The 17,763-nt window shown below is 42.4% G+C and overlaps 1 protein-coding gene across 3 annotated transcripts in view; it reads right to left on the bottom strand.

The window, feature by feature from the left end:
- Positions 1-1,744: 1,744 nt before the first annotated feature.
- Positions 1,745-17,763, bottom strand: part of LOC117365801 (kelch-like ECH-associated protein 1A) — an 84,763-nt gene continuing 68,744 nt past the window's right edge. For all 3 annotated transcript variants that reach the window (XM_033956639.1, XM_033956640.1, XM_033956641.1), the window contains 2 exons: positions 13,438-13,614; positions 1,745-4,969 (listed from right to left, as the gene is read on the bottom strand). In XM_033956639.1, coding sequence (XP_033812530.1) covers positions 4,803-4,969; positions 13,438-13,614 — 344 coding nt within the window. In that variant the 3' untranslated portion in view covers positions 1,745-4,802. The remainder of the gene's footprint in view (positions 4,970-13,437; positions 13,615-17,763) is intronic.

The raw sequence follows: 17,763 nt of genomic DNA, 5'->3' as shown, positions 1-17,763 counted from the left end.
AGATAAACCAGGAGCCAATGAAGACTCAGGAACAAAGGGGTCACATGTATTCTGGATTAATTGTAATCTTTGAAAACAGATCTTTGTGATGCCAAGATAGATAGCGTTGCAATAATCTAGTCAAGATAATATGATTGATTGGACCAAGACAGAGAAATGTCGATGATGAAAAAGATGTCTAACCTTCCTCAACATTCGTAAACTAAAAAAGCATTTCTTGACCAGGGAATTTGTTTGGCCCTTAAATGTAAGAGAGGAGTCAAAAAGGACTCCCAATATCTTAAAAGAGAACTCAATCTGCAAAGAGGCCCCAGATTCCAATGCTACAGTAGGAGGAAGACAATCCAATTTTGGCCCTAATCACAGAAGTTTAGTTTTAGTTGTATTAAGCTTCATCCAGACAGACATAGCCCAGGCTTGAAGTTTGGAAATGCAATGATTTATTTTAGAAACTAAACTGGTAATATCCGAATCGATTTCAATCAGTATAAACATATCATCCGCATAGGTGAACAGCGTTTCCCAGGATGACAGCTTAAAAGTATTCAGTGTGGTCATATACTGTAGAGATTAAATAGAATTGGAGAAAGCGGAGAGCCCTGGGGAACCCCACAAGGCGGCCGCCAGGAATTGGAGATATCGCCTTCAATATTCACTGAATAAGAATGAGACAATAAAAATTTAGAGAACCAATCCAGAACAACCTGAAGGAGACCTATATCTGAAAGTAAATGAAGTAAAATGTCATGATGTACTACATCGAACGCCGCAGATAAATCAAACTAGAGCAAAATAAAACATTTATTTTGAAGACATAATTGTTGAATTTTTGAAATCAGAGAGATCAATAAGGTTTCAGTACTAAAATTAGAATGAAACCCATGTTGAAATGGTTGGAGTAATGAGAATTTCTCCAAATAATCAATAAGTTGACCAGCTACAACTGATTCTAACATTTTTGTTAACAAAGGTATATTGGCGATTGGTCAGTAGTGAGAAGGGATAATAGGATCTAAATCTACTTTTTTTAGAAGAGGAATAAGTGTTATTTGTCCCATGGATTGTGAGAAGTATCCATTTTCCAAAGAGAAATTCAATAAAGTAGTCAACCATGTTAAAACTTGAGATGAAATATTAAGAACGTGGAGATGATGTGGTATACAAATCTAAGGATTAGATTAGATTAGATTAGATAAAATGGAAAAGGGTCTAGTGAACATTTACACTTTCTCATCTTTTCGCACAGTTTTGGCAACACGAGTGTTTTAGAGCACTTTATTGTCAAGTGCTGTACAGCTCACAGGAGAGGGAAAGACATCTCGACTGATGAACTGAATATTATCAGTCTTGGTTATAACCACATATCATCTCCATCATGTTTAGCTGCCTATATGGTTGGCATGATGGAGGCTTGACACCCAACATTTAAGCATGGGTGGCTGGGGCCTTCACAGAGTAGCAGGCACAACTCTGACCATTTTACTGGGCAGACAGGATGGAACGCATGGGTCTTTATCTGTTGTCATTTACTATGTTAAAGTGATCAGCATAATTTAGACCCCCTAACTAGCTGTGCATTTAGCAGGATAGCATTATAAAGACATGTTCATCTGCATTCTTATTGATTAGGCTCCACTGAATATCTGTGAATTTTTCCAGTTTTGACACACTGTGTTTCTAATTTTCTGAATACCATTGCAACCCTTCCCCCCAACCTCTGAAAGAACACATTTGACCACCTCACTTCAAAATAAATTACCATTCAAGTTTATTAAAAGTTTGATATACCATCCATCAAATTATCTGAGTGGTTCACAATTATAATATTGCAAATTAAAGAGAGAACAGAAGTAAGAAATTGTAAGAAAAAGGGGAATAGAGGGAGAGTAAAGGGGAAGAAATCCATTATCTGATTGAAAGGGGAGGAGGGGGAAAAGGGAAGGGGTAGGAGGGTGTCTTTTCTAGGATGTAATTTAGTAGAGAATTTAGTATGTGGAACTACCAATAGGAAGTGCTTAGGTCTCATAAAAATGAGGGTATTGCATTGAAAGCATCTGAAAATAAAAAATGATTTTAGCGAGGATCTGAACTTGTCAAGTGATGACTCATTTCTAAGATGGGTTGGAAGAGCATTCCATATTTTCAGGGCAACTATTAAGATCATTATTTTAGTATAGAAAATATGGCAGGAGGATGGTATAACTAAGAGGTTCTGCTGAGATGAACGGAAACTTCTGGATGGTGCATATGGAATAAGAAAATGATCCAGAAAAATGGGAGTACGGGACAGATGAATTTTGAATATTAATAAAAGTATTTTGTAAGAGGTGTTACATGATCAAATTTGTGTTTGCCTGCTATCAGTTTGAGAGCTGTATTATGTATTAACTGTAAATGGTGAGGGCCAGATTGTATATTTGGCATCGTCGTTGCCATTGGTCACCTTAATAAAGGCCACTGATCGCGTGTCAATCAAGTGACGGTACCATTTATAGAATCGCACCTTTGGGAAAGTTAGGCGCAAGAAACGTAGGCCAAGGTTTTCAAGGCCTACATTTATAGCACTTAACTTTAACATGAATTGCGCCTACTGAGGCACTTTATTGATGCCCATCGCCACTTCCAGCATAGCCACATCTATAGTGGCATTAGGCATCATAAAACACTCTGTAGGAGCAAGTCTGGTGCCGTTTTGTTAGGATCCGGTAGGCGCCTACATTTTTTTCTTTTAAAAGGTTTTTTTTTGGGTTTTTTTTAAACAGTGTTTTCAACTTAAGTTAGGTACCGGTAGGGTGCTTACCGGCACCTAACTTAAGGCATCGTTTATACAATCTGGACTTGAATGTCTTTTCATCAAATGCCTGAGTAGATACTATTGCAGTAATCAATGCGAGTGATAAAAAGAGAGTGGACAAGAATATTGAGTGATGATGATTCGAGAAGGGAAAAAATAGAATGCATCAGGTGAAGTTTGTAAAAACACTTTTTGATTACCGAGGAAATGTGTAATCGATAGTCCAGTTTTGTATCTAGTAGAACTTCTAGAGGAGGAGGTCAGTAATGGACCGTATTAAATAAAAAGTGCCCGGTAACTAGAACCAAGGAGACAAGATCTTTTCCTGGATAAGTTTACTGCTTCCCTTTGCAACTTTTACACCTTTCATTGGGTTTAACCCGGACCTATCCAAATGTAATTAGATGGATAGGACCCGTGTGATCTGGGAAAACTCATTTTTTTGCTGTTTATGGAAGCACAGTCATGAAGCTCTATATTTCTACTCAAATACACATTTTATATATCAACTTATAGTACCGATTGATATTTGAGTTTGAAGTGCTTGGATCATCATCTGTACCCCTAAGACAGGCTTTCATTACGAAGCTGAAACATGGACCTCGTCGGGTCCACAAGGATGTATTGTCTACTTATGACATGTTTGTTTTATAACAGTTTATTGTACTTAATAGACTCTGCTTTGATGTGCATGGTTCCTTCCCCACTTTCTTTCTTTTGTATATTTGTTGTGGGGTTGTTTGCCTTGTTTTTTTGAATTATACTGGGTTTCTTGGATTATAATGGGAAAAGTCTTGATCATTTTTGCTTTTGGATAGTTTTTATATTGATCCTACAGTCACGGCAATCTCCCAGGAGTTCAGACTTGTTTGGGACCAGTGTAGCTGCTGCAGCACTCTGAATTTTACCAGCAGAATTTGAGGACGAAGGCAGGCTGTGGAAGGGTGATCAGATTTAGGCTTTATTAGTTCAGCATGCCAAACAAACATCGTGAAGAAAGGAAACTCACACGCAGTCATATTTATCATCTCTCTCCACTTGGCCAGGTTGGAGCTGCTGCAAACTGGTTCATACATGAAAAAAATGAACTGTCCTCGGCAATGATGGGAAAGCATATAAAAGACTTATTTCAAAATGATTTCAAATGTGTAATATAAAAAGGTAAGTGTCGATTGTTGCAATTCTTAGCTGTACATCCAGGAGAGGGATAGAAAATAGAATTATGCAATTCTCGTGCTTTACATTTTCAGCTGATTAAAAGTCCATGTTACAAAATTCTTTTCCGTTCTGAGGACCTGATCTACCTCTTACTATGGGGAAGAAAAAAATGCTTATACACGGCCTCCCTGGGTGTTCTTGAAATGCTGTTTATAAAACTATTTAACAAATTTAAATTTTATTTCCCATATTTTAGGGTGCTTTCTTGAAACAAGACTAGCACCAGTACCAATGGATCTGCAAAGCATTCTCACTCTAATTTTACCCTTTGATGCAGGCATGTCAGCAAAGGCAGCACTTAGAGCTCTCAAAAGAGAGGAAGAACCAAAAGTTACTGTAGCTGCGCCACCTGCTGGTTAGTGTTTAAAGCAGCAGGATGTGGAGGGCATGAGCATGGATGGGAAAAGTTCACATCAGAGGTGGCAGTGACGACACCAACAGGGCCACACTTCTTTCCCTCATCCAAAAAGGGTTGCATGACAGTGGCTGACAACCCATCACGTAATGAGGATGACATTGTGAGAAGAAAATGGTATGAAATGAACAATCTAATAATAAGTAAATGGATGTTAGAAGGAAAAAACAGGAAGGCTTAAGCATATCAAATCTTTACTTGAAGTGTGTTCTAAAACCCCATAAAACCCAACTGATGTTAAATATTCTGTTTCCAAGATCTAATGGGAACTAGATCAGTCCTGTTTATACAAAAGTTTTTAAAAAATAGTCCATACACAATAGGCCCCCTCCTTTTCCCTGAGGATACTTTTTTCAACATGTAACAAGTCCTTATTCAGCAGCCTTCATAGCCATCCAGGATGCGGTTTGGACATGGCTCCATGGTCACAGCCACTCCCATGCCACTGCAGCCCACTGGCATCTCTGCCACTTCTGTCCATTCGTTGGTATCAGGACTGTAACATTCTACTTTTGATAGGAATCCCGATTGGTTAAAACCTCCTAGAAAAAAACCAGAAACACCATGTTTTATAAAGAGTTGAAGTAAGTTGCTAATATTAAGGGGCAGATTCTGTATAGGACGCTGGTCTCAGCAGCCCCTATAAAGCAGATGAGAATTGCACACCAGCAACCTATCCAGAATCAGATCTATCTAACCCCACCTAACCAGCGCTCATGTCACAGGCACCGGTTAGAGAATCACCTAGGGATCCCTTGCCATTAGCTGATCGCAGCAAGAAAATCTCCCTGCCATGATCAACTGAGCAGCTGCAGCAGGGAACCTTCCCGATAAGTCCCCTGGAAGGAAGGATGCCCACTCCCTCCTGCCCTCAAACCCCTGCCTCACCCATTGAAGACCAGCAGAAGAGATGCCCACTCCCTCCTGCTGCCACCCCTGATACCCTGTGAACAAGAACCCTCTAATACCCCCCAAGGCTGCAGGCCCCCCACCCTGCACCCCTAACTATCCCCACCCCCCTAAACCTTGTATTTGAAAGTCCAGTGGTAAAAACAATTATTTAATAAACTTGAAACTTGAAAGAAGGCTCACACCCACCAGGCATCAGGCCTGCCACTCCAAAATGGCAGACCTTCCCCTTCCCGGTACATTCTAGGATGCACCGGGAAGGGGCCTAAGGCTCTGATTGGCTCAGATGCCTAAGACACCTGGGCCAACTGGAGTCTTAGGTCACTTGTGCATCTGAGCCAATCAGAGCTTTAGGCCCCTTCTCAGTGCATCCCAGAATACACCGGGAAGGGCAAGGCCCACTATTTTGAAGTGGCAGGCGTGATGGCTGGAGGATGTGAGCCTCCCACCGGCTGGGCTTTTAAATGCAAGGTACCGGGGGGGGGGGGTGTCCTGCAGCCTTGGGGGTGTCAGGGGTTCCAGGGGTTTGGTGGCAGGAGGGAGTGGGCATTATTCCTGCTGGGAGCTTCATTGGGGGGGGGTCCTTGCCAAGACCATTCAGCTGATTGTGGCAGGGAGATTTCCTTGCCACAATCAGCTATCGGAGCCCTAGGGAGACACCTCGGGCCACTTAAGCTTGCCCAAGGCTACGTCTGGGCGAAACCATGCCCAATCAATTCTTGTTTCTTCTTGATTGGCGAGGTTTTAATCGCATTTAAAGTTTAGCGAGACTTCACCTCCAGCTTAAATTGTATTTAATCTTTATGTCGGTTCCCTGAAGCAGTACCGAAACATGGCACGTCGGAACCAGTTAATTATCTAAGCTAAGGTCCAGTTTTTTAAATATATTTACAAGTTATTTAAAAGAGACGTTTTTCTATAGCTCGAGTAGCTAGTGATAAAATAACGAATCATTATGAGAACTGGAGTGCTTTTGCACTGAACACTGCGATGATTGGATGGTGAGGCGGAGTATTTAGCTTTCATGTCTCTGAGCAGAGTTCTACTAGATATGCAAATTAATTAAAATTAGGTTGAATTCAGCTTTGACTTTAATGGAGTGACTTTTGTCAGGTCAACTGGTGGCTCTCTGTTGCATTATGGCTTTGCACCCCCCCTCCCCGCCAACACACACTTAACTATATGTTGAATGACAAAATATTTTCTCCTATGTATTTTAAAAGTATTACTATGAACCTTCATGGAGTTTCCCCTAATATTTGTACTGTTTAATAAAGTATACATTTGATTCTCATTCACCCGTTCCATGCTATTCAGGATTTTATAGACCTCTATCATATCTCCCCCTCAGTTGTCTCTTCTCCAAACTGAATAGCCCTAACCTCTTTAGCCTTTCCTTATCGGAGGGTCCTTCTATCCCCTTAATCATTTTGATTGCCTTTCTTTATACCTTTTCCAGTTCTACTACATCTTTTTCGAGATGTGGTGACCAGATTGCATCTTGAGTATTGTGTTCAATCTCATCAAGAAGTGATACAGAGGCATTATAATATGCTGTTTTATATTCTTATTTGACTTTTTTGCTTTCTGCTGCATACCGAGCAGAAGATTTCAACATAAGAACATAAGCAGTGCCTCTGCCGGGTCAGACCACAGGTCCATCCTGCCCAGCAGTCCGCTCCCGCGGTGGCCAAAAACAGGTCAAGGCCTGTCTGAATCATCAGAAGGGGCTCCCCTGCCACCTTGGTTTCCCATTTAAGTTCTGCCCTCCTATCGAAGTCCTAGCCCTCCGGTCTTGCACATGCACGACCAGGTTGGTTTACTCAGTACCCCACGATCCCTCTATCCCTCAGGAATCCATCCAATCCCTGCTTGAATCCCTGTACCGTACTCTGCCTGATCACTTCCTCCGGTAGCGCATTCCAAGTGTCCACGACCCTTTGGGTGAAAAAGAACTTCCTTGCATTTGTTTTGAACCTATCTCCCTTCAGTTTCTCAGAATGCCCCCTCGTATTTGCTGTCCCCTTCAGTCTGAAGAATCTGTCCCTATCCACCCTCTCTATGCCCCTCATGATCTTGAAGGTCTCTATCATATCTCCCCTGAGTCTCCTTTTCTCCAGAGAGAAGAGCCCCAGCCTGTCCAGCCTCTCGGCGTATGAGCAGTGTTCCAGCCCTTTTACCATTTTTGTTGCTCTCCTTTGGACTCTCTCAAGTACCGCCATGTCCTTCTTGAGGTGCGGCGACCAATACTGAACGCAGTATTCCAGATGCAGACGCACCATCGCTCGATACAATGGCATGATGACTTCCCGTGTTCTGGTTGTTATGCCCTTCTTTATGATGCCCAGCATCCTGTTGGCTTTTTTTGAGGCTGCTGCGCACTGTGCAGATGGCTTCAGTGATGCATCCACCAGCACACCCAAGTCTCTCTCGAGTCTGCTGTCTCCCAACAATACCCCCCCTAATTTGTAGCTGAACAACGGGTTCTTTTTCCCTATATGCATGACCTTGCATTTGTCCACGTTGAAGCGCATTTGCCATTTGTTTGCCCAGTCTTCCAGCTTGACCTTTAAATCCATTTCCTCAGTGGTAACTCCCAATGTGAAACCTAGAGCTAATCTGGATTATTCTTCCAAATATGTATGACTCATTATTATTTATGTAAACTGAGTCGAGCTTCTTTTTAAGAGGATAACCCGGTATAAAAACTAAAGGATTGGATTGGACTTTGCACTTGTCCACTTTAAAATTTCATCTACATTTTGGATACCCACTCTTCTAGCCTCCCAAAGTCTTCCTGCAATTTCATACAGTTCACATGTGATTTAACAATTTTGAATAATTTTGTGTCATCACAAATTTGATTGCCTCACTCACTGTTCTAATTTCTAGATTGGCTCAGAAGCTTAAGGCCCTCCCCGGGCATCCCAGGATGCACAGGGAATGGACAGGTATGCCATTTTGGAGAGGTGGGCAGGAGGGACTTGGCATCCCTCCTGCCGTCTTCTTCACTTAAGAGGTATGGGGGTGGTTCGGGGTGTGTGAGGGGAGCTGGAGGGCTGAGGCAGGAGGGAGTGGGCATTCCTCCTTCTGATTATTTAAGTATAGGGAGGGGGTTCCTGGCATGGGGGATCAGGTCAGTTGGTCATTCAGTCAGTTCCAGAGGGGGGTTCCACAGGGGAGGGGACATCCAGTGGCAGGAAAGAGTTGGCATCCCTCCTGCTAATTTTTTTTCTCAACATTCAGGGGTGTGGAAGGGAAGGCGATTCGCGGCATGAGGTGGTTTGCTGTGGCAGGAGGGAGTGGGCATCCCTCTTGCCTCTATTTTTGTTCCGGGGGATGTGGGGGGGGGGGGCAGCCCAACTTTTTTTTTAATGAGCAGATATTGTGCGTGTGTTACACACAGACATCTGTGCCCATAGGAAAAAAAAAACATGGCAGACCTGACGGTAACACAATTACCGACAGGTCTAGCCTAGATCTGTTGCTTTTTTCGGGTCGGTATTCCAAGTCAGTGTATGCCTTTGTGATGTTAGGTCATTGAACGGATGGCTCGTTTTAATATTAATGACCTCATTTTAATAGTAATGAGGTTGTTTACATGGCAAAGCTGGAGAATATACAAACGCATGGAAAACCACACGATAAGCCATTTTGTAAACTGGATCAGCAAATTCGATCGGTCGCTACACCAGTCAAACTGGTTTAGTGACTATTGGTAGACGATCAAAGCATTTAAGTGCCTCTAGGCCAGGGACTGTACAAACCCACCTTGAGCTGCTACTGAAAAAAGGCATGAGCTAAATACAACATCTCATCCTGTCACCTCTGGCATAGACAGAATGGCAGATTCTTAAAAGATTAGAGCTACAGGCTTCTGCCTGAAATGTTGTAAAATTTAAAAATTTTAAAAATAGGAAACTAACAAATACAAAAGTTTATTTGTTTGCTTTTGTTTGGGGGGGAGGTAGGGGAGAATGATACAAGAACACACAGACACATATGATGATCCCATAAGCCCCTTGGAAAAGGGCTAAGAGAACAGTGGTAAGAGAACATTAGAAGGGAATCATTTTGCCCCAGAGCATTTAACAGAGCAAGGAAGAAGAAACTTCAGAGGCTAAACGCATATAGGTTCCATCATATTTACAGCACAATATAAAGGTAATTACTCCTGGACAAAACGGGGATTCTTTCTAAGCCACATCTGAAGAAGGGATTCACGTGGTTTAGCATTTCTCAAATTTTTTAGGTTAGACCTCCTAAGTATGTTTTTATTCTCTGAAATACTTCAGATTCCCCCTCCACAATCCCTTTAATAAGGTAAAATACCTTTTTAAAAAAAAAAATATATATATATATACTAGTCTTTTAGCCTGTTACATTAACGGGTGCTAGAATATATGTCTGTCTGTCTTTCTTTCTGTCTCTCTCTCTCTGTCTTTCTCTCTCCCTGGCCCCCTTTCTTTGTCTGTCTTTCTGTCTCTTTCCCTGCCCCCTGTGCAGCAGCAGCAGCAGCATTTCCCTCCACCCCCCCTAAAATAACTTTTTAACCACTCTGATCTAAAGAAGCCAGGAGGTCTATAAAATTTTAATAAACAGACATGCTCTAGTTCAAAATGCCTGCTGCACACTATGCAACCTGTTTTCTCGTGTTATAGTAAAGTGCCCACTGGCTGTTTAGATCTTGCACGCACTCTGGCACTAAGAAGCTGGGCACAGGTCCAGTTGGGTGAACTACCATGAGCCTGGCAAGAAAGCTGTGTGAAACTCATATACGGTTCGCTTGTCATCGAGCTAAACCTGACTGGGATTAAGAAAACTAAGCACAGTGACACTTTACCTTCGCCTGGGCAGCCAAAAATGTGATTTTGCTAAAAGATTTCTACCGCAAGGAAACGCGTGCTGAAAAAACAAAAAAAATCCACCCCACACAACCTTCAGTCTTAAGACAACCGCTTCTGATTCGTTTAAAGTTTCTGCCATAGCTGCCTATCCCTCCTTTCTATGGAATTTTTTTTACCATCAATCTCTTCACTCTTAGTCGGTGCTCTTGTAGCTGGTGTCGCCATGTTGGGGGCTGTAGGCAGTTGTTCGATCAGAGCCCTGCGTGCGTTGAGAGGGGGGAGGGGAAGGGGGTTGGGGCTGCGGCTCGTGGAGGCGATCGGCGGCTGGCTGCGGTCCCGGCTGGAGTCCTGGATCGTGAGAGGAGCCGCTAAAACTTCTGGGGTCTGCGACAGACTGAAGCATGGTGAGGGGCAGCTGTGGTGTCGCGTGACGGTAACGCTCAGCTGTTGCGCAGGCGCCACTGCCTTTTTTTTTTTTTAGTTCCTCCTCGGCGCCGTAATGATCTCTCTTGGACCCAAGGCTTGCGGCTCTATGAGACGAATCGCCTCCTCTCCACGTCCCCTTTCCTCCTTCCTTCCTTCAGACGGCAAGAGCCACCGCAGCCGACAGGCTCCACGCTGCCGCACGCATGCACACTCCTACCTGCGGGTCCCTACAGCTCACGGCAAACGGGCGCACGCAGGTGGGAGTGCGCATGCGCGCTTAGGGCTTTATTATATTAGATTGTAGCATCTCTCTCCCCTCCTATCTATTGCAGAGCCTCTCCTCCACAACCTTAGCTTAAAAACAACCTATCTAGAAAGCTCATTACAGCATCTGTATGAGTCCCTCAGTAATGATGTTATTCTGTCACTGGGCAGCAGAAGGCGCTGGCCCAGTAGTGTGGTCCTCAGGTAGAGAGATCAGTTGAGAGAGGTCCCAGAGCAAGAGAGGTGAACCCCTGATTTTTTCCTAGACATCAGCTGAGGACAGAGCTGTGGGAAAAGGACTGATACCTGTACTGCTTGGCTGAGGTAAGTCAAGCTAACTTTCTGAAAAGTATGAGGCAAACTAAAAGAATAAAAAGTGTTTCTTCGTATGTGTTGTGTCCTAACCTCTCTGTTCCAGCACATGTGCTTCCTTATCACAGCATCTTTGGATTATTTTCATCGTGCACCATCACATCCTACAAGGAATCCTACTGCCTGCAAAAGTAAATAGTTCTTTGCATATGGAGTAAAGGTAAAGCTGTACGAAGGAATTCTTGGGGGGCCAAAAGCAAAATCAGTGGATGCAATAACCTGTTTGCTCTGTAAGTGCTGATCCAGGGAGGAGGAAGTACCAAGGAGGCAATTTTTTTCACTACAATGCAAAAGTAGCTGACCCATGACAATCTGTTATTTGTCTTCCTCAGATCCTAAAGCAGGGGTAGGGAACTCCGGTCCTCGAGAGCCGTATTCCAGTCGGGTTTTCAGGATTTCCCCAATGAATATGCATTGAAAGCAGTACATGCAAATAGATCTCATGCATATTCATTGGGGAAATCCTGAAAACTCGATTTGAATATGGCTCTCGAGGACTGGAGTTCCCTACCCCTGCCCTAAAGTATTTAAGTTAAAAAAAAACAAACCAAAAACCCTTTGTATTTTAATTTTTTTCCTCTGGAGGTTTCACATGCATTATGGAGGGCACAAACCTTACTCAGAAGGCAATGTATTCTGGTATATGGCATAATTATCTGAGTCTTACCACTAATGCTTGTCTTAATACATGTACTGTGACAAACAGAATTAGCTTCTGGAACTCACAGCATGCAGTATGTACAGGCAATATGCCAATGTGCACTTAAAGGGCCCAGTGCCGTCACATATCTGACATTAGAGAATGACAAGGGGAAAAATTATGTTCCCGTCACCGCCCCGTCCCCGCTGTCCCTTTCACCACCCCGTCCCCATCTCTGCCGTACCCTTCACCGTCCCGTCACCGCCCCGTTGTCTCTTTCACCGCCCCGGCCCCATCCCCGTCTTCAGCGTCTTCTCTTCTCCATCCCCCCCACCCCCAGCACCCTTCACGCGGTCCATCAGCTCCCTCCCACCGGCCAGCCGTGCATTTCCCTCCCTCCCTTCTTTTCCCTTACCTTTTCTTGTTAAAACGCGCATTTTCTATAAGGCTAGGAATTGTATTACAGCCGGAGCCTTGAAGTCGCGTCGGGTTGTCAGCTAGAAAAGTCTCCTCCGATGCAACCGGAAACAGGAAGTTGCGTCGGAGGAAACTTTTTCCAGTGTGCAACGCGACTTCACTTCAAGGCTCCGGCTGTAATACAGCTCCTAGCCTTATAGAAAACGCGCGTTTTAACAAGAAAAGGTAAGGGAAAAGAAGGGAGGGAGGGAGATGCATGGTCGGCTGGCCGGCGGGAGAGAGTGGGCTGCCGCTCGTTCACTGCGCGTTCCAGATGGTTCACCGCCCTGTGCTACCATTCACCGCCCCACGGGGTGGTGAATTGCTTTGTCCCCGAACTTGCGGTGACCATTTTTTTTGGTCACCGTTTTGGCGGGTTACCCGCGGCTAAACACGGCTAGCCACGGGTAACCGCCACCGTGTCATTCTCTATCTGACATTTCACCAACTTGTTTTAAAAACATTCTCTTCTTGGATAAACTTGGGTGAAACAGTTTAAAGAAGGGTTAACCTTATATTTTTTATAAAAACAAAACAAAACCCAGTTTGGAAGCATAAATTTTGTGTTGAATTCAGTGTTGTAACTGATTAATGAATCATCGCAGTAGTCAAATAGAGAAAAATACAAGAATGATTTAATCTAATCTAGAATTTGTGGATCACTCTACACCTGTAAACTAAGGATCAAGGCGATTTACAATGTAAAAACCCTGAAGAGATACAAAGAACAAGTTCTAAAAAGACAGTGAACATTCTAGTATACAGAGAAGAGAATGGCAGACTGCTGTACACATGAATCTTTCTGTATATTGCATATACAGTACAGAGAGAAGATTTTCAGGTACTGAGATATGCAGAGACCAAGAAAATGTGGCAGAAAGATACAGAAATATCTCCCACTGTGTTGTGTGCCATGCCTATGAAAAGCAATTTCCAAATACACCTTGATACATATTGCAGACTGTGAATTTCAGGTGGAAGATCCAAAATCAGATGATATCCTCTTCAGTAGGACCTAAATGAAAAAAAGCTGGAGGGGGAGAGGGGATTCAGACAATCCATTATTATAATCAATTTAAATGAATCCTGCTCTTACCGAGTGCATAGATTTTCCCCTGGTATACAGTCACGCCGAGCGCGCTCCTCTGATATTTCATTGGTGAGACCATCTCCCATGTGTTTCTCTCAATACTGTAGCGCTCCACACTGTTTAACTGATTTCTACCATCGTAGCCTCCAACAGCGTAAATATGATTGTCCAAGGCCACAACTCCTGAGAAAGATTGAAGGCAATTCTTTTAGGTTGACTAGGGCATAAATTTCAGATGTTAACATGTGCTGGCTGTGGATTAGTGCCTTCCACTGATAGTCATGCAAGGCAGCTAACATACAGCACATAAATCCCTTTATTAAATGTTAAATATCTGTAATATTTAGACTATGTAGGTCCTGTTGGACATAACTCATGAATTACATGGTCTTTCTCCCCAAAGCTTGCACTTTCAGTTTGGCTGCAGAGAGGTTAACTTTTGTGATAGCTGCCCCAATATTATGAAACTCTTTACCAGAAGAAATTAGATGCAAACTGAAGTACTGAATTCAGAAAGAATAAAAAGACACTGCCATTTCCAACAAGAGGAGGCTTAGGAAAGATTCTGGTGGTGGTGGTATGGGGTAATCAGAGGAAATATTTGAAGATGAGGGTTTTGGAGATATAGAGTAGAGGATTCAGGGTATACGGAGGACTTTAAACACCAGGGGATAATTTGCAGATTGGATAATTTGTGGGTAGTCAGCGGGTAAGTTGCTTACCTTTCAACAGGGTTATTTGTAGGCACTGGGAAGATGCAGCCATACTTGTTGGTGCCATTGTCTGATATTACCATGGAGCTTTGAAGCCCTCCAATAACTTTTTGTTTTAGCATATCAGCACAAGCCTAATGGGGATGTGAGCTAATTGGGTCAAAAAACTGTCTACCAGTGGGCCAGCTCTAGTAGACATTTGGCATTTTCTTGCAGGTCAAATATAATTACACTGCAGGCCAGATTTGGCCCACGGGCCTGAGTTTGACACCCCTGGACTAGGGGACACTCAAAGTTACAGGGAAATACCGTATATACTTGAATATACACCTATTCAAATATAAACCGAGGTAACCTTCCCCCCCCCCCCAAAAAAAAAAGAAGGGGAAAAAAGGTTGACAAATATAAAATGAACTTATGTCAGTCTCACAAGGTTACGGTAGGAGTGAGTGGTCTAGTGGTTAGGGCTGCTGCCTCAGCACCCTGAGGTTGTGAGTTTAATCCCAGCCTGCCTGTTGGGACTCTGGGCAAGTCACTTAATCCCTCCATTGCCTCAGGGACCACAGTTAGGACTGATAGATTTACAGGGACAGCTAGGGAAAATACTTAAGAGTACCTGATTTCTATATAATGTATTGCAACCACTTTAGGTGAATCTCTTCATGAAAAGGCAGTTAATAAACATAGCAACTACTGTGGGAACTCATGTCAGCCATTTTGAGTAGCAAGACTGCATGGGGCAGGAGCATTGCTTTTGCCCTGGCTCACTACTGGACCAGCAGGGCTTAAGATAGGTACAGGGAGAGGCCTGCAATGAGCCTGAAAGGGGGAAGACTCAAATACAAATCGAGACCCCCATTTTTGGGCCATTTATTTTACCCAAAAATCTAGGTTTATATTAAGAGTATATACAATACTTTTAAAACCAATAGGAGGAAATATTTTTTCACTCAGAGAATAGTTAAGCTCTGGAATGCATTGCCAGAGGATGTGGTATGAGTGGTTAACATAGCTGATTTAAAAAAAGGGTTTGGACAAGTTCCTGGAAGAAAAGCCCTTAGATCAATGGCATGGAATGTTGCTACTATATGGGTTTATGCCAGGTACTTGTGACCTGGATTGGCCACCGTAAAGACCATCTATTGAATGTTAAAAGTACTGCACTGCATATGCCTTTCATTGCTATAGAAATGATAAATCGTAGTAGTAGTCTAGTACCTCATTGGCCAATGGTAGCTAAAAACTAAGGAGAAAAAAAATAGGTTTTTCAGGGGTCAGAAGACCTGTTTTTAACTGTTTACTGGGAGTGACAGGGAAGGAAGGAGAAAGAATAACACTGACAATTTTTGACCTCAGAATGAAAGGAAGATTTCTGTTCATCACATTTTTAATGACAGAGAAAGAATTGTGATTGGAATGGACATGCATGGAAGAAGTTTTGGACTTTTCCTTTTTCTTCTGAGACCAAGAAATAGGTTTCACTCCTGTTTGAGAGGGTTGGAAAATCCCTTACTGAGGTGGTGTGGATGTGGAGCTGTGGTTCCACTGCTGTGAAAGCAATGATTCCATGAGAGAAGATGCTCCCAAGGACTCAGCTGAAGTCATTGCTAGTGACGTCAGCACCAACAAAGCCAAGGCTGGGCCTGGTGAGGGAGAAATGGCAAGATTTTAATTTTTGGTCAACAAGAGACTTGGCAGAAAGCAACAGTGGATCTTGTTTTTGTAAAAGAAAATTGTCACAGGGCCAATGCACTTCGATATCTGAGTGTGTCGCTTCTACCATGAGTATAATACCATGGAGGAGGAGGGAATTGGAAGGTTTCGTGGAAATTGGATGAATTGTTCATTCTTTTTGGATCACTTTATTGCACTTGCACTTTATGACTTTGGGATCAATTTACACAAATTTTTTATTGCGTGAGTTTTTTCTGCTGGATGGCTCAGGACTCCACTTTGTCTCTTTGGCTTTGCTATTGAGACTATACAAGTTGAAGTTTGGATCAAATCGAGTTAAGTGACTTATGAACAATATCACCACACAACGATCAACTCGAGTTAAGTGACTTTTGAATATCCTCTTTATACAATGAATTTAGTGGATTCCTTTGCTTCCTTTTTTTGATACATTTTTCTTTGCATTTTCTTTTTTTGTTTTTTCAATACTTAGGAATATTTAGTTGCATGGTTGTATGTTTGTGTTCAATGAATTGATGATGCTAGTAATAAAGTAATAAAGTTTTAAAATGTATTTATATGCATATTGATATTGGTTCTTTTAGATCACATTGACATAATAATTGAATGAATTTATATTGTGATTTTAATGAGTGGATTCTTTGTGGGTTATATTTCATTAGATTTGAGTCCTTTTGTTTTTGATAATCTAATTTTCTTAGGGATTTTGTTTGTTTGTAATGCAAGCTTTATGTGCATATATATGTGTGTGGCTTCTTGTGTGCATGTCCAAACACAAGCAAAAAGTGCTAGCAGGCATCAGTGCTTGCTTTTTCTGTAGCTATGAATCTCACAAAAATTGTTTAAACAAAATTTTTGGGCAAAGAAGAATAAGCGCTGTTATGTGCTATTTGGTTTTGTTCTGACATGCATAGATAATTACAAAACTTTCCATTTGCCTTTAAAACTTACAGGGACTTCTTTTGGCTTTCAAACCAAGACACTAGTTGTTAAATTCCTCACCACAAAAACTTCTATGCTACCCCAGACCTTAAGCGAAAAAAAATTATTGTTTTGTCCTACATAAAAAATGAGTTGCATACTCTCAATGTCACAGAATGCCTAAATTAGCTAGTTAGCATATATTTTAATACAACAAAAAGTTGTGTTTTCCATGTGCGTTAACACCTGCACACAAATCTCTGCATTTGCTTGATGCATTAAGCTTGCAGTTGCTTTCTTTTTATTAGAGTTTTCAAATAACAATAAATGATGAATAACAACAATTGATAAACAAAATAAATTACAATAGTAATTCTTAAATCTATATCATTACAATAAAAAAACAATATGGGGCTCATAATCGAAAGAGAAAAACGTCCAAAAACCGGCCTAAGTCGGCACTTGGACGATCATAAGTCAAAAACGTCCAAGTGCCGATAATAAAACCGGGTTTTGGACATATTTAAAAATGACCTAGGCCTTCACAGTGCCACTGAAGGACCATAGCTAAACGGGGCGTTTCAGGAGGAGTGTCGAGGGCGGGATTTGGGCGGGACATGGGCAGGCTTAGACTTAGTTGTACTATATGTATAACCAAAAGTTATACAGCACAGCATAGACGGAACTTGGACGTTGTGACTTAGACTATTTAAAACATGGTCTAAGTCACAAAAACCCACCTAAAGCCACCAGATAAGCACTGCAGACACAAACTACAGACTCTCACACACTACCCAGTGATCACCAACCCTACCCCAACCCCATAAAAATCGTAATCACACCTTTAAAATTCAGCCTCCAGACCATCATCACTTGGCAGCCTGGCACATGAAAGCCTAGTTGACCTGCACAGAGGCAGCTTAAGTCATCTTGGGGGTGGGTTAGGGACCCATGGAGAGGAGGACCCATGCCCATAAGCCACTGTAATCACTGCATTACTAGT

Source organism: Geotrypetes seraphini, chromosome 8 (genome assembly GCF_902459505.1).
Source record: "Geotrypetes seraphini chromosome 8, aGeoSer1.1, whole genome shotgun sequence".
In the NCBI taxonomy this organism is placed as follows: Eukaryota; Metazoa; Chordata; class Amphibia; order Gymnophiona; family Dermophiidae; genus Geotrypetes; species Geotrypetes seraphini.
This window is presented reverse-complemented; position numbering and strand designations above follow the sequence as displayed.